General features: G+C 51.2%; 1 protein-coding gene across 1 annotated transcript in view; it reads left to right on the top strand.

Annotated features, from left to right (window-relative positions):
* The first annotated feature begins 3826 nt into the window (after positions 1–3826).
* The window catches only part of XRRA1 (X-ray radiation resistance associated 1), a 114192-nt gene continuing 96520 nt past the window's right edge, over positions 3827–21498 (top strand). Inside the window, exons 1-3 of the mRNA XM_077451201.1 lie at positions 3827–3882; positions 10172–10264; positions 12355–12539. Of these exons, the coding sequence (XP_077307327.1) occupies positions 10195–10264; positions 12355–12539 (255 nt within the window). The 5' untranslated portion in view covers positions 3827–3882; positions 10172–10194. The remainder of the gene's footprint in view (positions 3883–10171; positions 10265–12354; positions 12540–21498) is intronic.

Below are 21498 nucleotides of genomic sequence, written 5' to 3'. Positions count from 1 at the left end.
TCCCCGGGAGCCCGCATTCCCTACACCTCGCCTCCCCGGGAGCCCGCATTCCCTACACCTCGTCCCCCCGGGAGCCCGCATTCCCTACACCTCGTCCCCCCAGGAGCCCGCATTCCCTACACCTCGTCCCCCCAGGAGCCCGCATTCCCTACACCTCGTCCCCCCAGGAGCCCGCATTCCCTACACCTCGTCCCCCCAGGAGCCCGCATTCCCTACACCTCATCCCCCCAGGAGCCCGCATTCCCTACACCTCGTCCCCCCAGGAGCCCGCATTCCCTACACCTCGTCTCCCCAGGAGCCCGCATTCCCTACACCTCGTCCCCCCAGGAGCCCGCATTCCCTACACCTCGTCCCCCCAGGAGCCCGCATTCCCTACACCTCGTCTCCCCAGGAGCCCGCATTCCCTACACCTCGTCTCCCCAGGAGCCCGCATTCCCTACACCTCGTCTCCCCAGGAGCCCGCATTCCCTACACCTCGTCTCCCCAGGAGCCCGCATTCCCTACACCTCGCCTCCCCGGGAGCCCGCATTCCCTACACCTCGCCTCCCCGGGAGCCCGCATTCCCTACACCTCGCCTCCCCGGGAGCCCGCATTCCCTACACCTCGTCCCCCCGGGAGCCCGCATTCCCTACACCTCGTCCCCCCAGGAGCCCGCATTCCCTACACCTCGTCCCCCCAGGAGCCCGCATTCCCTACACCTCGTCCCCCCAGGAGCCCGCATTCCCTACACCTCGTCCCCCCAGGAGCCCGCATTCCCTACACCTCGTCCCCCCAGGAGCCCGCATTCCCTACACCTCATCCCCCCAGGAGCCCGCATTCCCTACACCTCGTCCCCCCAGGAGCCCGCATTCCCTACACCTCGTCTCCCCAGGAGCCCGCATTCCCTACACCTCGTCCCCCCAGGAGCCCGCATTCCCTACACCTCGTCCCCCCAGGAGCCCGCATTCCCTACACCTCGTCTCCCCAGGAGCCCGCATTCCCTACACCTCGTCTCCCCAGGAGCCCGCATTCCCTACACCTCGTCTCCCCAGGAGCCCGCATTCCCTACACCTCGTCTCCCCAGGAGCCCGCATTCCCTACACCTCGTCTCCCCAGGAGCCCGCATTCCCTACACCTCGTCTCCCCAGGAGCCCGCATTCCCTACACCTCGTCTCCCCAGGAGCCCGCATTCCCTACACCTCGTCTCCCCAGGAGCCCGCATTCCCTTCACCTCGTCTCCCCAGGAGCCTGCATGGGGGAACTCCGCTTTAAGCTTTGGCAATAAAACCTGGAAGCGGATTGGCTACTGTGCACAGCTGCACTGCACCGACTTTTCACTCCAGTTTTAGTAAATCCACCCCCACTGTTCTCAGAACTCCTAAACCCAAGCACATGGTGTCAGCCCTGCACGCTTCATTTCCGATTATAAAAAAATAAATAAAAAATAGACCTCTCTCCATCTCCTGCCATTTCCATTAGTGGGACACAATGAAATCACCACCTGAGAAAGTCAATGGAGCACAGCATGTTATTGTGCTGAGGATGATGCAACGCAGAGGAAGGATTTTGTAAAAGGAATAGAGGAGGACTGACCCTTTAGATCAGGGATCTGCAATTAGCAGACCTCCAGCTGTTGCAAAACTACAAGTCCCATCATGCCTCTGTCTCTGGGTGTCATGCTTGTGGCTGTCAGTCCTGCTATGCCTCATGGGACTTGTAGTTCTGCAACAGCTGGAGGTCTGCTAATTGCATATCCCTGGTCTAGGGCAGTGGTGCCCAACCTGTGGCCCTCCAGCTGTTGCCGAACTACAAGTCCCATGAGGCATTGCAAGGCCGACCGGTAAAAGCACGACTCCCACAGGCAGAGGCATGATGGGACTTGTAGTTTTGCAACAGCTGGAGGTCCACAGGTTGAGCACCCATGATCTAGGGGCTCTTCACATGGGCAGCTAGGGGGCAGTATAAGCAGCTGGTTGAGTTGTAGTTTTACTGCACCCCCCCCCCCCTCCGCTGCCCACCTAAGCACAGGAAATGCAGTTGCTCGGGGGGCTGTACGCACACAGCGGCAGAAACGAAATGGCATGTCACATCCGGTGGTTGAGGCTACCGCCAAACATGACCATTTAAGGTGACGGGGTCACAAGTGCCTGCAATGCAATGCAAGCAGCGAGTCAACATTTGGAGGGATAAAAGAGGTGGGGGCAAATCACCTCCTCGCTGCCTGTCAAACACCCCCCCCCCCCAAAAAAATAAAAATCCACCGCAGATCACTTTTCAGAGGGACGACAATAATATCTGCATGTGCAAACAGTCCCTAAGGACCGGATCACGTGGGAGCCCCGGAGCCCGTCCTAACGCTGAGCCCATATTAGTGAGTGGGGGCAGGACTCACCCGCACAGCCCAGTAGCGATGTATGACCCCCCACCCCCAACACAGAGCCTGTGCATCCCTGGCCACATACCTGTCCTTGCTCAGTGCTAACATAGAAAAGCAAGCAGAGACAGGTATGTGGCCATGAACACACAGGCTCTGCATGGGGGGGGGGGCGATTCTCACATCCCAATCCCTGTGTACTGGGCCAATCATAAGTGGCCCCATGTATAAAAGTGTGCCTGTGGGGGAGGGGGATGCCCTGGCCACAGATGATTGGCCCATTACCAGTGACTCAGACCATGCTGCTCCATATGGTAGAAACACATGGGATCACATGTGATAAGGGGGGCTCCTAAAGAGGGATCACGCCTGATAACGGGGGGCTCCTAAAGAGGGATCACGCCTGATAACGGGGGGCTCCTAAAGAGGGATCACGCCTGATAACGGGGGGCTCCTAAAGAGGGATCACGCCTGATAACGGGGGGCTCCTAAGGGGGATCACGCCTGATAACGGGGGGCTCCTAAAGAGGGATCACGCCTGATAACGGGGGGCTCCTAAAGGGGGATCACGCCTGATAACGGGGGGCTTCTAAAGGGGGATCACGCCTGATAACGGGGGGGGAGCTCCTAAAGGGGATCACGCCTGATAACGGGGGGCTCCTAAAGGGGATCACGCCTGATAACGGGGGGCTTCTAAAGGGGGGGATCACGCCTGATAACGGGGGGCTTCTAAAGGGGGATCACGCCTGATAACGGGGGGCTCCTAAAGGGGATCATGCCTGATAACGGGGGGGCTTCTAAAGGGGGGGATCACGCCTGATAACGGGGGGCTTCTAAAGGGGGGATCACGCCTGATAACGGGGGGCTTCTAAAGAGGGATCACACCTGATAACAGGGGGGCTTCTAAAGCGTGATAATGGGGGGGGGGGGCTTCTAAAGAGGCATCAAGCGTGATAACGGGGGGGGGGGGGGCTTATAAGCCAATCACAGGTGGCGTACAGCGATAGCGATCTGTTGTCCCTTTAAGACCAGCCACCCCAGCACAGTTTAGGCTGAAGAGCTGACAATCATTTCCCAGCTGTGGTCTCCCCTCCCCCAGTCAGGGCCTCACACCTCACAATCCGGGGGTCTCCGGTCACCCATAGCAACCAGCCAGCTGTTTCCCCTCCACCAGGAACACAATGGTTACCACGGGCAAAAGTCACCTCCTCCCATCCCCCCCTCCTCTCACCCCATCCCCCCACTCCCCGGACCCCCATTACTTTCTCCAGAATCCCGTTCCTGCCGCCTCTCGTCGCCATCTTGTCTCATCCCCGCTGTCTCCTGACCTGGCGCCCGCTGATTGGTGAAAACGCAGCCCCCGGCCCCGCCCACTCCTCTGCTCGCCGCGCGCACGGCCCGAGGAGCACACCGAGTCCGGGCACGCGAGGGAGAGGGGCGGGGGGAAGAGGGGAGGGGCGGGGTTTAGGAGGGGTGAGAGCAGAGCGTCCGTGGTTGCTAGGAGACGATGGCGCTGCAATGATGGCGGGGTAAGCGGCGAGGGGGCCCCAAAGAGGGACACCTCATCACTGACAGGGGCCCCAAAGAGGGACACCTCATCACTGACAGGGGCCCCAAAGAGGGACACCTCATCACTAACAGGGGCCCCAAAGAGGGACGCCTCATCACTAACAGGGGCCCCAAAGAGGGACACCTCATCACTGACAGGGGCCCCAAAGAGCAACACTTCATCACTAACAGGGGCCCCAAAGAGGGACACCTCATCACTAACAGGGGCCCCAAAGAGGGACACCTCATCACCGAAAGGGGCCATAAGAGGGACACCTCATCACTAACAGGGGCCCCAAAGAGGGACACCTCATCACTGACAGGGGCCCCAAAGAGGGACACCTCATCACCGACAGGGGCCCCAAAGAGCGACACCTCATCACTAACAGGGGCCCCAAAGAGGGACGCCTCATCACTAACAGGGGCCCCAAAGAGCAACACTTCATCACTAACAGGGGCCCCAAAGAGGGACGCCTCATCACTAACAGGGGCCCCAAAGAGCAACACTTCATCACTAACAGGGGCCCCAAAGAGGGACACCTCATCACTAACAGGGGCCCCAAAGAGGGACACCTCATCACTAACAGGGGCCCCAAAGAGGGACACCTCATCACTAACAGGGGCCCCAAAGAGGGACATCTCATCACTAACAGGGGCCCCAAAGAGGGACACCTCATCACTGACAGGGGCCCCAAAGAGGGACACCTCATCACCGACAGGGGCCCCAAAGAGCGACACCTCATCACTAACAGGGGCCCCAAAGAGGGACGCCTCATCACTAACAGGGGCCCCAAAGAGCAACACTTCATCACTAACAGGGGCCCCAAAGAGGGACGCCTCATCACTAACAGGGGCCCCAAAGAGGGACACCTCATCACCGACAGGGGCCCCAAAGAGGGACACCTCATCACTAACAGGGGCCCCAAAGAGGGACACCTCATCACCGACAGGGGCCATAAGGAGGGACACCATCACTAACAGGGGCCCCAAAGAGGGACACCTCATCACCGACAGGGGCCATAAGAGGGACACCTCATCACTAACAGGGGCCCCAAAGAGGGACACCTCATCACTGACAGGGGCCCCAAAGAGCAACACTTCATCACTAACAGGGGCCCCAAAGAGGGACGCCTCATCACTAACAGGGGCCCCAAAGAGGGACACCTCATCACCGACAGGGGCCCCAAAGAGGGACACCTCATCACTAACAGGGGCCCCAAAGAGGGACACCTCATCACTGACAGGGGCCCCAAAGAGCAACACTTCATCACTAACAGGGGCCCCAAAGAGGGACACCTCATCACTAACAGGGGCCCCAAAGAGGGACACCTCATCACTAACAGGGGCCCCAAAGAGGGACACCTCATCACCGAAAGGGGCCATAAGAGGGACACCTCATCACTAACAGGGGCCCCAAAGAGGGACACCTCATCACTGACAGGGGCCCCAAAGAGGGACACCTCATCACTAACAGGGGCCCCAAAGAGCAACACTTCATCACTAACGGGGGCCCCAAAGAGGGACACCTCATCACCGACAGGGGCCCCAAAGAGGGACACCTCATTACCGACAGGGGCCCCAAAGAGCAACACTTCATCACTAACAGGGGCCCCAAAGAGCGACACCTCATCACTAACAGGGGCCCCAAAGAGCGACACCTCATCACTAACAGGGGCCCCAAAGAGCAACACTTCATCACTAACAGGGGCCCCAAAGAGGGACACCTCATCACCAACAGGGGCCCTAAAGAGGGACACCTCATCACCAACAGGGGCCCCAAAGAGGGACACCTCATCACTAACAGGGGCCCTAAGGAGGGACACCATCACTAACAGGGGCCCTAAAGAGGAACACCTCATCACTAACAGAGGTCGTAATGGTCTATACGGCCGAGGTGGTTCCATAGAATTTCTTGGGGCTGAGGGGATCCTATAGAAGTCTATAGGGGTGAGACGGTCCTATAGGAGTTTATGGGGCTGAGATGTCCCTTTAAAGGTATATGGAGCTGGTCCTACAGAAGTCTATGGGGCTGTAATGTTCAGATGCAGATAGGACTGAATGTAAAGCAGTCCCCCCCCCCCCCCCCCGTCAGTTCTATATATGCATATATATAGGGGGGGGGGGGATAGGACAGGTGAAGGGAGCAAATAGGATAAATGTACTTTGTTTTACAGATCACTTCCCCTTGAAATACAAAAGATGGAAAGTAATCACCTGTACATTTCTAAGGGGAGGAGAGGAGAGAGATGGGACTTTGAGTGAAGCACACAGCAGTAAATGGATAAGTCAAGTGACTGGGAAAATTAAATGTATTTATGTTTTACAGTTCATACATTGTTAACAAGTATTTGGGGCATCAACCCTCTAAAAAACACTTGGGGCATCAAGCCTCTATACAATGACCCGCAGATCAAACATATGTAAAATACAAAATAAATCACAGTCCAGTAAATGTACATTGATGCAGAAAAAATTAGATAAATAAATAAAAAATAAATAGCAAGTAGTACATATATATATATATATACCTTAGTAGACAGATGAAATAACCAAATGGCAAAAATACATATTTTTTTTGTAGGTTATGGATAAAATTCTAATTATGTAGAAACATAATATTCCATGATTACAATACAAAAAGATGTTTAAAATTCAAGGCTTTACGCCAGAGGTCGCCAAACTTTCTAAACAAAGGGCCAGTTTTCTGTCCTTCGGACTTTAGGGGGGCCGGACTGTGGTCATTGGGAGTAGAAAAGGACCGAAGGCAGTGGGGAAAAAAACAATGCCCTATCATTGGTGTCGGTTGGAGAAATTGTGTCCCATCATCGGTGTCATTGGGCCCCATCATTGGTGTCATTGGGAAAAATTGTGCACCACCATTAGTGTTATTGGGAGGTATTGTGCCCCATCATTGGTGCCATTGGGAGGAATTGTGTCTCATCATTGGAGTCATTGGGCCCTATTTTTGGTGTCATTGGGAGGAATCGTTTTCCATCATTGGTGTCATTGGGCCCCATTGATGGTTTCAGTAGGGGGAATTGTGTCCCATCACTGGTGTCATTGGGAGGAATTGTGCCCCATCATTGGTGTTTTAGGGCCTCATTGTTGGTTTAAGTGGGAGGAATTGTGCCCCATCATTGGTGTCATTAGGCCCCATTGATGGTTTCAGTGGGGGCAATTGTGTCCCATCATTGGTGCCATTGGGCCCCATCATTGTGTCATTGGGAGGAATTGTGTCTCATCATTGGAGTCATTGGGCCCTATTTTTGGTGTCTTTGGGAGGAATCGTTTTCCATCATTGGTTTCATTGGGCCCCATTGATGGTTTCAGTGGGGGCAATTGTGTCCCATCATTGGTGCCATTGGGCCCCATCATTGTGTCATTGGGAGGAATTGTGTCTCATCATTGGAGTCATTGGGCCCTATTTTTGGTGTCTTTGGGAGGAATCGTTTTCCATCATTGGTTTCATTGGGCCTCATTGATGGTTTCAGTGGGGGGGAATTGTGTCCCATCATTGGTGCCATTGGGCCCCATTGTAGATGTACTTTGGAGCAATTGTGCCCCATCATTGGTGTCATTGGGAGGAATTGTGTCTCATCATTGGAGTCAATGGGCCCTATTTTGGTGTCTTTGGGAGGAATCGTTTTCCATCATTGGTTTCATTGGGCCCCATTGATGGTTTCAGTGGGGGGAAATTGTGTCCCATCATTGGTGTTTTTGGGAAGAATTTTGCCCCATCATCGGTGTCTTAGGACATCATTGTTGGTTTAAGTGGGAGGAATTGTGCCCCATCATTGGTAGGAATTGGGCCTTACTGGTGTCATTGGGAGGAATTGTGCCCCTTCATTGGTGTCACTGAGGGGAATTATGCCCCATTGTTGGTATCAGTGGATGAAAGAGTGCCCCAAGGGCCGTATAAAAGCAAGCAAAGGGCCACTTCTGGCCCTTGGACCACAGTTTGGAGACCACTGCTTTACACGTTTCGCGGCACTGTAGCCACTCATCAGGAGCAAGTACCATGGAATAGAACTAAAAAATAAAAATAGCAAAAAATAATAATAAGACAAAAATGAACCAAACATGGGTATTAGCCCAGATTTGAAAAAGTTTCGTATGAAATTTAAAAAAAAGGGCTGTGCGTCCAACTTACATCTGCATCAACGCACCATCTGGGTGGCATCAAGGATCACTGAAAAAACGCAAGGCAAAGCCTCCAGGCAACACGGTAGACTGCAGGGATGATTGCAACCGCCACAAGCACCTCCAGAGTGGGTGAGTGCAATAAAATATAAAGTGAAAATAAAAAAAATGAAAAAACCCCATAGGGCAGTGTTTCTCAATTCCAGTCCTCATGGCCCACTAACAGGTCATGTTTTCAGGCTTTCCATTATTTTGCACAGGTGATTTGATCAGTTTCACTGCCTTAGTAATTACCCCAGCTGTTTCATCTGAGGGAAATCCTGAAAACATGACCTGTTAGTGGGCCATGAGGACTGGAATTGAGAAACACTGCCCTAGGGGGACCTATGTGAAAAAATAAAATAATAAAATGAGTATACAATTATATAAATTGTATATGAGCATGTGTTAAAATAGTGATGTATTAATAGTGATATATAAAAAAAATTGTATACTCATTTATTTATTTTTTCACATTAGTCCCCCTAGGGGTTTTTTTTCATTTTTTTATTTTTACTTTACATTTATGGCACTCAACCACTCTGGAGGTGCTTGTGGCGGTTGCAATCATCCCTGCAGTCTACCGTGTTGCCTGGAGGCTGCGCCTCGCGTTTTTTTTCAGTGATCCTTGATGCCACCCAGATGGTGCGTTGATGCAGATGTAAGTTGGACGCACAGCCCTTTCTTTAAATTTCATACAAAACTTTTTCAAATCTGGGCTAATACCCATGTTTGGTTCATTTTTGTCTTATTATTTTTTTTGCTGTTTTTTTTTTTTTTTTTTAGATCTATTCCATGGTACTTGCTCCTGATGAGTGGCTACAGCGCCGCGAAACGCGTAGAGCCTTGAATTTTAAACATCTTTTTTTATTGTAATCATGGAATATTATGTTTCTACATAATTAGAATTTTATCCATAACCTACAAAAAAAAAAAAGTATTTTGCCCATTTGGTTATTTCATCTATCTACTAAGGTCCTTTGACTGTTTCTACTTCTAATTACTACATCACTGTATATATATATATATATATATATATATATATATATATATATATATATATATATATATATATATATATATATATATATATGTACTACTTGCTATTTATTTTTTATTTATTTATCAAATTTTTTTTTGCATCAATGTACGTTTATTTACTGGACTGTGATTTATTTTGTATTTTACATGTTTTATCTGCGGTTTATTGTATAGAGCAGGGGTAGGGAACCTTTTTGGCTGAGAGAGCCATGAACGCCATATATTTTAAAATGTAATTCCGTGAGAGCCAAACAATATGTTTAAAAAAATGTTTTTTTTTTAAATCGATTAATTGACTAATTTTAATTATAACTGTAATATCCACGTCATCTCCCCCCACTGTAATATCCACGTCATCTCCCCCACTGTAATATACAAATCATCTCCCCCCACTGTAATATCCACGTCATCTCCCCCACTGTAATATCCACGTCATCTCCCCCCACTGTAATATCCACGTCATCTCCCCCACTGTAATATCCACATCTCCCCTACGATTGTCTGCTTGCTTACCACTACACAGGCAGGCAGATCCACGAGCAGTTGAGGCGGGTGATGATGACGTCAGCGCGCCGCTCACCTAGGCCGCCGCCGGGTGTACCAAGATGGCCACAGCTCCGGAGCTAGGCCGAAGCTGCGGCCTTTCCTATGGGCTCAATCCCACAGATCGGCACACCAAGCAATCCGCAGATTGAGAGGTGAGAGTCAGATGCAGCCATCAAAAGAGCCACATCTGGCTCGAGAGCCATAGGTTCCCTACCCCTGGTATAGAGGCTTGATGCCCCAAGTGTTTTTTAGAGGGTTGATGCCCCAAATACTTGTTAACAATGTATGAACTGTAAAACATAAATACATTTAATTTTCCCAGTCACTTCACCTATCCATTTACTGCTGTGTGCTTCACTCAAAGTCCCATCTCTCTCCTCTCCTCCCCTTAGAAACTATTGATAGGGATGGAAGCTGGCGTCCCTTTGACGCTGGCCTCATTTAAAGTCCCAAAATGCACTTTTCCTTTTTTGATAAATCACCTGTAAATATTTAATTTTACAGATCTAGTGACATGACTGTATAGGATGGACACAGGCGGTATGCACACGAGCAACTGTTTTCCTGCTAGAAACCTTTTCCGGACAAGTCATGGAGGTACGCTGTGATCTCCTCACTCTGAGATGGACAGACTGATGGGACCGGCTCAGTGTTCTCTGTACAGCACTGCAGTATATGTCAGAGCTATATAACTGTATAATAATAATAGTGTGTGACTGTGGGGGGACATTAGACTGTAAGCTCCTCTGGTGCAGATTGCCTGCAGTCTTATTGTTACTTTACTACAGTATATGTCAGAGGTATATAATTGCAATATATAATTACAGTATATAATAATAATATAGCTATATACAGTGGTGTGAAAAAGTGTTTGCCCCCTTCCCCATTTCCTGTTCCTTTGCATGTTTTTCACACTTAAGTGTTTCGGAACATCAAACCAATTTAAACAATATTCAAGGACAACACAAGTAAACACAAAATGCAATTTGTAAATGAAGGTGTTTATTATTAAAGGTGAAAAAAAATCCAAACCATCATAGCCCTGTGTGAAAAAGTGATTGCCCCCTAAACCTAATAACTGGTTGGGCCACCCTTAGCAGCAACAACTGCAACCAAGCGTTTGCGATAACGCGCAATGAGGCTTTTACAGCGTCCTGGAGGAATTTTGGCCCACTCATCTTTGCAGAATTGTCCTAATTCAGTTACATTAGAGGGTTTTCGAGCATGAACGGCCTTTTTAAGGTCATACCACAACATCTCAATAGGATTCAGGTCAGGACTTTGGCTAGGCCACTCCAAAGTCTTCATTTTGTTTTTCTTCAGCCATTCGGTGGTGGACTTGCTGGTGTGTTTAGGATCATTGTCCTGCTGCAGAACCCAAGTTCGTTTCAGCTTGAGTACACGAACAGATGGTCGGACATTCTCCTTCAGGATCTCTTGGTAGACAGCAGAATTCATAGTTCCTTTTATCACGGCAAGTCTTCCAGGTCCTGAAGCAGCAAAACAGCCCCAGACCATCACACTACCACCACCATATTTTACTGTTGGTATAATGTTCTTTTTATGAAATGCAGTGTTCCTTCTACGCCAGATATACTTGGACACACACCTTCCAAAGAGTTCCACTTTTGTCTCATCGGTCCACAGAATGTTGTCCCAAAAGTCTTGGGGATCATCAAGATGTGTTGTGGAGAAATTGAGACGAGCTTTGATGTTCTTTTTGCTCAGCAGTGGTTTTCTCCTTGGAACTCTGCCATGCAGGCCATTTTTGCCCAGTCTTTTCCTGATGGTGGAGGCATGAACGCTGACCTTAACTGAGGCAAGTGAGGCCTGCAGTTCCTTGGACGTTGTTGTGGGGTCTTTTGTGACCTCTTGGATGAGTCGTCGCTGCGCTCTTGGGGTAATTTTGGGCGGCCGGCCACTCCTGGGAAGGTTCACCACTGTTCCATGTCTTCGCCATTTGTGGATAATGGCTCTCACTGTGGTTCGCTGGATTCCCAAAGCTTTGGAAATGGCTTTATAACCCTTTCCAGACTGATAGATCTCAATTACTTTCTTTCTCAATTGTTCCTGAATTTCTTTGGGTCTCGGCATGATGTGTAGCTTTTAAGGATCTTCTGGTGGACCTTACTGTGTCAAGCAGCTCCTATTTAAGTGATGCCTTGATTGTGAACAGGTGTGGCAATAATCAGGCCTGGGTGTGGCTATAGAAATTGAACTCAGGTGTGGACAACCACAGTTATAGTATGTTTTAACAAGGGGGGCAATCACTTTTTCACACAGGGCCATGATGGTTTGGATTTTTTTTCACCTTTAATAATAAACACCTTCATTTACAAATTGCATTTTGTGTTTACTTGTGTTGTCCTTGACTATTGTTTAAATTGGTTTGATGTTCCGAAACACTTAAGTGTGACAAACATGCAAAGGAACAGGAAATGAGGAAGGGGGCAAACACTTTTTCACACCACTGTAACTGTATAATAATAATAATGTGTGACTGTGGGGGGGACATTAGAGTGTAAGCTCTTCTGGTACAGAGACTGTCGTGACTTGCTCAGTGTTCTCTGTACAGTATTGTGGTATATGTCAGAGCTATAGAAATCTATAATAGTGTGTGACTGTGGGGTAACATTAGAGTGTAAGCTCCTCAGTTGCAGAGTCTGATGTTATTTGTGTGTCCTTAGGGGCTGGACATTGGCTGGTTTCCCAGAAGACCCCGCAGGAGAATAACTTCCGGACGGTTGTCTGTTCTTCCTCCTCGGATCAGAAGAGAAGGTTGGAGATCCCAGACACTCCACACCGGAGCAGGAGCTGCCCCTCGGACAGGACAAGGCCTACACCCAAATACGTATTGGATGCAGCATTTCTGGTATGAGGTGACGACTGCATTCAATGACTGTGTGCGACGAACGGGGGCGACGACGGGGTGCGACGACCAGGTGCGACGACCGGGTGCGACCACCGCGTGCGACGACCGGGGGCGACAACCGGATGCGACAACCGGATGCGACGACCAGGTGCGACGACCGGGTGCCACGACGGGGTGCGACGACCGGGTGCGACCACCGGATGCGACAACTGGGTGCAACGACCGGGTGCGACGACCGGATGCGACGACCGGGTGCGACGACCGGATGCGACGACCGGGTGCGACGACCGGATGCGACGACCGGGTGCGACGACCGGGTGCTTCTTCACCTCTGTGCTGTACTGAGAACAAATTCCAGCTTGGATCAGAAGACCAAATATAATGAACTTGCTGGCTTTATGTGCTACTTGATGTTTTGGTAATCTTTTCCAGTTAGTGTTAGTTTACACGTATTGGACAACTAGTATGTTAGGGAACAATAGCGCACCATAGACCACTCAGATCAGCCCCAATTCCTGCACCTTCACCCCTCAGATCACCCCAATTCCTGCACCTTCACCCCTCAGATCACCCCAATTCCTGCACCTTCACCCCTCAGATCACCCCCAATTCCTGCACCTTCACCCCTCAGATCACCCCAATTCCTGCACCTTCACCCCTCAGATCACCCCAATTCCTGCACCTTCACCCCTCAGATCACCCCAATTCCTGCACCTTCACCCCTCAGATCACACCAATTTCTGCACCTTCACCCCTCAGATCACCCCAATTCCTGCACCTTCACCCCTCAGATCACCCCAATTCCTGCACCTTCACCCCTCAGATCACACCAATTTCTGCACCTTCACCCCTCAGATCACACCAATTTCTGCACCTTCACCCCTCAGATCACACCAATTTCTGCACCTTCACCCCTCAGATCACCCCAATTCCTGCACCTTCACCCCTCAGATCACACCAATTCCTGCACCTTCACCCCTCAGATCACCCAAATTCCTGCACCTTCACCCCTCAGATCACCCAAATTCCTGCACCTTCACCCCTCAGATCACCCCAATTCCTGCACCTTCCCCCCTCAGATCACCCCAATTCCTGCACCTTCACCCCTCAGATCACCCAAATTCCTGCACCTTCACCCCTCAGATCACCCCAATTCCTGCACCTTCACCCCTCAGATCACCCCCAATTCCTGCACCTTCACCCCTCAGATCACCCCAATTCCTGCACCTTCACCCCTCATATCAGTCCAATTCCTGCACCTTCACCCCTCAGATCACCCCAATTCCTGCGCCTTCACCCCTCATATCAGTCCAATTCCTGCACCTTCACCCCTCAGATCACCCCAATTCCTGCGCCTTCACCCCTCAGATCACCCCAATTCCTGCGCCTTCACCCCTCATATCAGTCCAATTCCTGCACCTTCACCCCTCATATCATCCCAATTTCTGCACCTTCACCCCTCAGATCAGCCCAATTTCTGCACCTTCACCCCTCAGATCACCCCAATTCCTGCACCTTCACCCCTCAGATCATCCCAATTCCTGCACCTTCACCCCTCAGAAAAAACAGAGGTGATCAAATACCACCAAAGGAAAGCTCTATTTGTGCGAAAAAAAAGGACATTAATTTTGTTTGGGTACAGCGTCGCACGACCGCACAATTGTCAGTTAAAGCGACCCAGGGCAGAATCGCAAAAGGTGCTCTGGTCAGGAAGGGGGTAAATTCTTCTGGGGCTGAAGTGGTTAATGGAGGAAAAAGGTTAAAAACCCGATAGTTTTGTTTTTTTGCTGTGTCCTATTGGGGAGATTTGTTTTACTTCCTTTCATGTACACACAACAGGAAGAGGAAGAGGAACTCTCTTCAAATTGAGGGAAATCCCCTCATAGACAGCTGTCACCTGAGCAGGTGTCCCCGTTGGAAGGTTTGCTCTCTATTCCTGTTCTGCTGACAGCTCATATATGTTGGATTTTCTATCATTTCCTGTCTCAATGACAATGATCACCAAGGACGCACAGAGAAGGCAAATCTCCCCCAGAGGAGAATAAAGTCATAAAATAAAACTAAAAAATAAAATAAAATAAAAATAAAGCAATAAAAACAAAACAGATGTTCATACCCTTTTCAACTCCATCCAGAATAAAAAAATAAAAATAAAAAAAACACATTTGTAGGCATTGAGTACAATTTTCAAGATACAGTTTCCAGTGTATCTAAACCAAAGAAGAAAAATGTAACATATTGCATATTATCAGACCTTAGATGTGGTGGCTGCATTCATTTTCTTTTTTCTGGCCAAGAACATTTATGACAAATACAGAAAATACATGCCGAGCTTACCAGAAATCCAGTGCAAGCACAATGTTCTCTTCCTTCTATGAACTACTAATACACCCCCCCCCCCCCCCATGTAATAAGAACCAATGCAGAAATGTGTGAAGTGCCTGGGTGACAACCATTGCTCCCTTCTTTGGCTGGCCATACGTGGAGCGAATTTCTTTCCTGCAACCACAGGTTGTAGAAAATAAATTTGCTCGATTCCCCCAACACAGACAGTGTTGATTCAGGAATCTCTTGTGCTCAGGGCTGGACTGGGACAAAAATTTGGCCCTGGACTTCATCCATCCAGGCCCACTTTAATTTTGCAAACACACAAAAAACAGTATATAAACTGTACACAATTGCGCAAAAAAGCCCCTAGAGAGCCCCCTTTACATCAGGGTCCCCAGAGAGCCCCTCCTTACATCTGGGTCCTCAGAGAGTCCCCCACTCACATCAGAGTCCCCAGAGAGCCTCCCCGTACATCAAGGTCCCCATATAGCCTTCCCCTTACATCAGGGTCCCCAGAGAGCCCCTCTTACATCAGAGTCCCCAGAGATCATCTGCCTTACATCAGGGTCCCTAGAGAGCCAACCCCTTACATCCGGGTCCCCACAGAGCCCCCCCTTACATCCGGGTCCACAGAGAGCCTCTCTCTTACATCAGGTTCCCCAGAGAGCCTCCGACTTACAATAGGGTCCCCAGAGAGCCTCTCTCTTACATCAGGTTCCCCAGAGAGCTTTCCGGCTTACATCAGGGTCCCCAGAGAGCCCCTTCTTACATCAGGGTCACCAGAAAGAGGGCAGGTAGTGGGCCAGGACCCTGTTGTTGGGGACTCCTGGACTGACTCTGGGCTATAGGCCCCAGATTCGGAGCTATAGCCCCAAAAGTCCCCCTCCCCCAGCGATGCCACTGGCTGTCACTGAAACCGGCCCACTAAGCCATCGGCCCACCGGGAAACTCCCTATAGTCCCTATGGCCAGTACATGCCTGCTTGTGCTGCACCATTGTCTTCTCTCGGCGGGGCGGAGGGCGGAGGAAGCCGTCCCAGCCGTGAGAAGACAGTGATTATCCCCAGCGGCTATTGCAGCCTCTAGTGATAATCTCAAGAGAAACCCGGCAGGCTGATTGCACCCAAGTTGATCGATCAACTTGGTCCATTCAGCCTGCCCATTAAAGAGGAAGTAAACCCTGATGGGTTTACTTCCTCTTTGATTCCCTGCAAAGGTAAAGCATAATGGACTACTGTGCATCGCATACTACCCCATTATGTGTCACTTACCTGACACAGGAGCCAGCGATGTCACCGCTGTCCCCTGTAGTCCGGAGCGTCCATCTTCTTGGTGAGTCTCGCCACTCCGCTGCGGTCATTCGACGAAGCCGCAATGACGTCACTCCCGCGCATGCGCATGGGAGCCGCCACTCACGGCATATAGTTCTTGGACCTACAGGTAAGCCTTAATCTAGGCTTACCTGTAAGTCAAAGTTGGTTGTAAGGGTTTACAACCACTTTAACGGTTCGCACCAGCTAAGATTCGAATTGTGTATGGCCGGCCTTAGATGCAGTACGGTAGGTGTGGTCACCCTAGGACAGGAAGTGTGTTAGAGCGGAATTCCACCCAAAAATGGAACTTCCGCTTTTCGGGTTCCTCCCCGCCCCCTCCGGTGTCACATTTGGCACCTTTCAGGGGGGAGGGGGGAGCACATACCTGTATAATCCAGGTATTTGCTCCCACTTCAGGGTATAGATAGCCAAAGTATCCACAGATATCTACGCCATGTGCGGCCCCTCCTCCGACACCCCCGCTGTCTTCTGGGAGACACACAGGTCCCAGAAGACAGCAGGAACCAGTGAGGATGCGCGGCATGCGACTCGTGCATGCACAGTAGGGAACCAGGCTATGAAGCTTTTCGGGTTCCTCCCTGCCCCCTCCAGTGTCACATTTGGCACCTTTCAGGGGGGAGGGGGGAGCAGATACCTGTATAATCCAGGTATTTGCTCCCACTTCAGGGTATAGATAGCCAAAGTATCCACGGATATCTACGCCATGTACGGCCCCTCCTCCGACACCCCCGCTGTCTTCTGGGAGACACACAGTTCCCAGAAGACAGCAGGGACCAGTGAGGATGTGCGACATGCGACTCGTGCATGCGCAGTAGGGAACCAGGCTATGAAGCTTTTCGGGTTCCTCCCTGCCCCCTCCGGTGTCACATTTGGCACCTTTCAGGGGGGAGGGGGGAGCACATACCTGTATAATCCAGGTATTTGCTCCCACTTCAGGGTATAGATAGCCAAAGTATCCACGGATATCTACGCCATGTGCGGCCCCTCCTCCGTCACCCCCGCTGAAGACAGCAGGGACCGGTGAGGATGCGCGGCACGCGACTCGTGCATGCACAGTAGGGAACCAGGCTGTGAAGCCGCAAGGCTTCACTTTTTGATTCCCTTACTGTAGATGGCGGTGCCTCCACCCGAGAGCTGAGGGACAGATCGGCTTCAGTTGCCGACATCGCGGGCGCCCTGGACACGTAATGCCTCCTTTCCACTAAGCGGATTGGTTCGGTGCGCTATTTTGAGTGTTTCCATTATGAAAGCGGCCCATACAACCGAACCATAACCACACCATTCATGGTCCTGCTTCAGATGTGGGAACATAGAAAATTGTACGGTATGGTTAGGACGGAGCTACTGGCATCACATGATACATTCCACTGATTGGCGGACAGAAAAAAAAAACGTCAATGCTCACGTCAAAGGCATTTTTTCTAAACCCAGTATGGCCCCCGGCGGTCCGACTTGCAGTGGAAATGCTCACCTGAATAGGCCGGACCATTCTAACCCTTCCAAACTGTACCATCCAGAACCGTTCCACTCAGTGGAAACGAGGCATAAGTCTCCATATTTTTAAAAAGTCAGAATTGTCGGAACGCCGCTTTAACAAGATCCCCCCCAAAAAAGAAGAAATGAATGCACCCACCAGATCAGATTTTTGTTTTGGGTTTAGAAACACTTGAAGCCCCGTTCACATCGAGCGGCTTGGAAGCACCGGCAGAATCGGCACAATTCTTGCTGTATTTCCAAATCGCTGTGCGGCAAGATGTTTGAGTGGCATTCATTTCTTTTTTTTTTTTTGGTGAATGATTGGGCCTGGCTCTGGGTCTAAAATTATCTTTTTTTGCCATGACAAACACACATAGGGCAGTCCATTCAAGGGAAGGGCATTATAAGGCCGCGTACACACGGGCGGACTGTCTGACGGACTTGGTCCGCTGAAACGTGTTTCAGCGGACAGTCCGCTCGTGTGTGGGCTTCAGCGGACTTTTTCAGCGGACAGTCTGGCGGACTAAGTCTTTCGGAATTTCCGTAATATTGTCCGTCCAACTTTGGTTTCAGCGGACAGTCCGCTCGTGAGTAGGCAAGTTGGACGGACTAAGTATGGCGCATGCTCAGAAAGGATTTACACGGCCGAAGGTTGCATTGCTGTGTATTGGACGTCCTATTTCTAGGCCCGTCGTACGTGCTGTACACGTCATCGCGCACGTTTTCAGCGGACTGTCTGCTCATCGTGTGTGGTCAAGTCCGTTCATTCAAAAGTAGGACGGACTGTCTGTCGGATTGTCTGACGGACTTAGTTGGCCAGACAGTCCGCCCGTGTGTACGCGGCCTAAGTCATGGCAAAAAGAAATGCAAATGGAAATGCGGATTCCCTCTAGGTGGGACGGGACCGGGGCCTGAGGTCCTCTGGGTGATGTAAGTCCCAGGCTGGTCCCGTGTTGTGTGTAGATTGGATGGTAGTGATGGACGAACTTCCGACGGGACGTTTCGCGAACGCGAAACGCGAACGGACACAAACGTTCGCGAAAACGACCGTTCGCCGCGGGCTCCATTGACTTCAATGGGAGGCGAATTTCGCAAACCTTTAGGTCGAATTTGCGGCCACGGGGTAATTATTAGGGGGTAGCACGTAGTCCCACCACCTGGACAATAGCATAATACATGTATGAGGTGAATTTGGGATCGATAACTACAAGCATTTTTTTTTTATTTGGGAAATTGTTCTGACAATTCAGGACTATGGAGCTAATGAAGGCAATGGAGGAGAGGGAAGGTCAGGGACCAGGGTAGGCAAACAAGAGGGTGCAGGAGATACAGAGCACTGACAGCAGCACCGTAATACAGAGCACTGACATCAGCACCGTGACATACAGCGCTGACAGCAGCTCCGTGACATACAGCGCTGACAGCAGCTCCGTGACATACAGCGCTGACAGCAGCTCCGTGACATACAGCGCTGACAGCAGCTCCGTGACATACAGCGCTGACAGCAGCTCCGTGACATACAGCGCTGACAGCAGCACCGTGACATACAGCGCTGACAGCAGCTCCGTGACATACAGCGCTGACAGCAGCTCCGTGACATACAGCGCTGACAGCAGCTCCGTGACATACAGCACTGACAGCAGCTCCGTGACATACAGCGCTGACAGCAGCTCCGTGACATACAGCGCTGACAGCAGCACCGTGACATACAGCGCTGACAGCAGCTCCGTGACATACAGCGCTGACAGCAGCTCCGTGACATACAGCGCTGACAGCAGCTCCGTGACATACAGCGCTGACAGCAGCTCCGTGACATACAGCGCTGACAGCAGCACCGTGACATACAGCGCTGACAGCAGCTCCGTGACATACAGCGCTGACAGCAGCTCCGTGACATACAGCGCTGACAGCAGCTCCGTGACATACAGCACTGACAGCAGCTCCGTGACATACAGCGCTGACAGCAGCTCCGTGACATACAGCGCTGACAGCAGCACCGTGACATACAGCGCTGACAGCAGCTCCGTGACATACAGCGCTGACAGCAGCTCCGTGACATACAGCGCTGACAGCAGCTCCGTGACATACAGCGCTGACAGCAGCTCCGTGACATACAGCGCTGACAGCAGCTCCGTGACATACAGCGCTGACAGCAGCTCCGTGACATACAGCGCTGACAGCAGCTCCGTGACATACAGCGCTGACAGCAGCACCGTGACATACAGCGCTGACAGCAGCTCCGTGACATACAGCGCTGACAGCAGCTCCGTGACATACAGCGCTGACAGCAGCACCGTGACATACAGCGCTGACAGCAGCTCCGTGACATACAGCGCTGACAGCAGCTCCGTGACATACAGCGCTGACAGCAGCTCCGTGACATACAGCGCTGACAGCAGCTCCGTGACATACAGCGCTGACAGCAGCTCCGTGACATACAGCGCTGACAGCAGCTCCGTGACATACAGCGCTGACAGCAGCTCCGTGACATACAGCGCTGACAGCAGCTCCGTGACATACAGCGCTGACAGCAGCTCCGTGACATACAGCGCTGACAGCAGCTCCGTGACATACAGCGCTGACAGCAGCTCCGTGACATACAGCGCTGACAGCAGCTCCGTGACATACAGCGCTGACAGCAGCTCCGTGACATACAGCGCTGACAGCAGCTCCGTGACATACAGCGCTGACAGCAGCACCGTAAGCAGCCCCAGGAGGAAGTCAGCACAGCACAGGGATGGTGTGATCCCCTCATAATAAGAACCCCCAGGAGGAAGTCAGCACAGCACAGGGATGGTGGGAGCCCCTCATAATAAGAACACCCAGGAGGAAGTCAGCACAGCACAGGGATGGTGGGAACCCCTCATAATAAGCAGCCCCAGTAGAAATATGACACCGCTCAACCTCTTCAAAGAGGAGGGTAGGGGCATATAGTACGGTGTGCTTTTTTGGGTCAGGGAAGTGAGCCAAATGAATTAAGAAGGTCTGTGTGCTTGATTCCAAAAATTGTTTATAGACATATACATGGTCTACTGATCACATGTGTTGAATTCCTCCGAGATCCATGCCTCATTCATTTTTAGAAATGTGAGGTAGTTAACACTGTGGTGAGCTAGGCGAGTACGCTTATCGGTCACAATCCCCCCTGCTGCGCTGAACGTCCTTTCGGACAGGACACTGGATGAGGGGCAAGCCAACAGTTCGATTGCAAATTGGGCAAGCTCTGGCCAGAGGTCAAGCCTGCCCACCCAGTAGTCTAGGGGTTCATCACTCCTCAGAGCGTCCACATCGGCCGTTAACCCAATGTAGTCGGACACCTGACGGTCTAGGCGTTCCCTGATGCTGGATCCGGATGACACCTGTCGATGGGTCGGCTGAAAGAATGACCTCATATCCGAAGTCACCAACACATCTTCAAACCGGCCTCTTCTTGCAGGCGCTGTTGGATTGGTACCCGCAAATCCTTCTCTGGGAGTGGGAATTGCTCCTCTGCCAGCGCACGCAAAAGCAGAATGCAGCATTTCTCGAAGCAAGGCCTGGAAGTGCTGCATTCTGACAGCCCTCTGCGACGGCGGTAACATTTCCGCCATTTTGTGTTTGTACCGGGGGTCTAAGTACGTTGCCACCCAGTACTGGTCCTTGACCCTCATGCTTTTTATACGGGGGTCCCTATTAAAACACTGGAGCATGAAGGCCCCCATTTGCACTAAAGTGGAAGCGGTGTGGTGGCCTGGCTCCTGCTCATCATCCAGGATAATGTCGTCCTCTTCATTCTCCTCTCCCCATCCTCGCACAACAGGGATCCCAGAAAGGTTTAAAGCA

This window comes from Lithobates pipiens, unplaced genomic scaffold, assembly GCF_037356315.1.
Source record: "Lithobates pipiens isolate NorthernLeopardFrog02 unplaced genomic scaffold, aLitPip1_a1.2 Scaffold_23, whole genome shotgun sequence".
Taxonomy (NCBI): Eukaryota; Metazoa; Chordata; class Amphibia; order Anura; family Ranidae; genus Lithobates; species Lithobates pipiens.
This window is presented reverse-complemented; position numbering and strand designations above follow the sequence as displayed.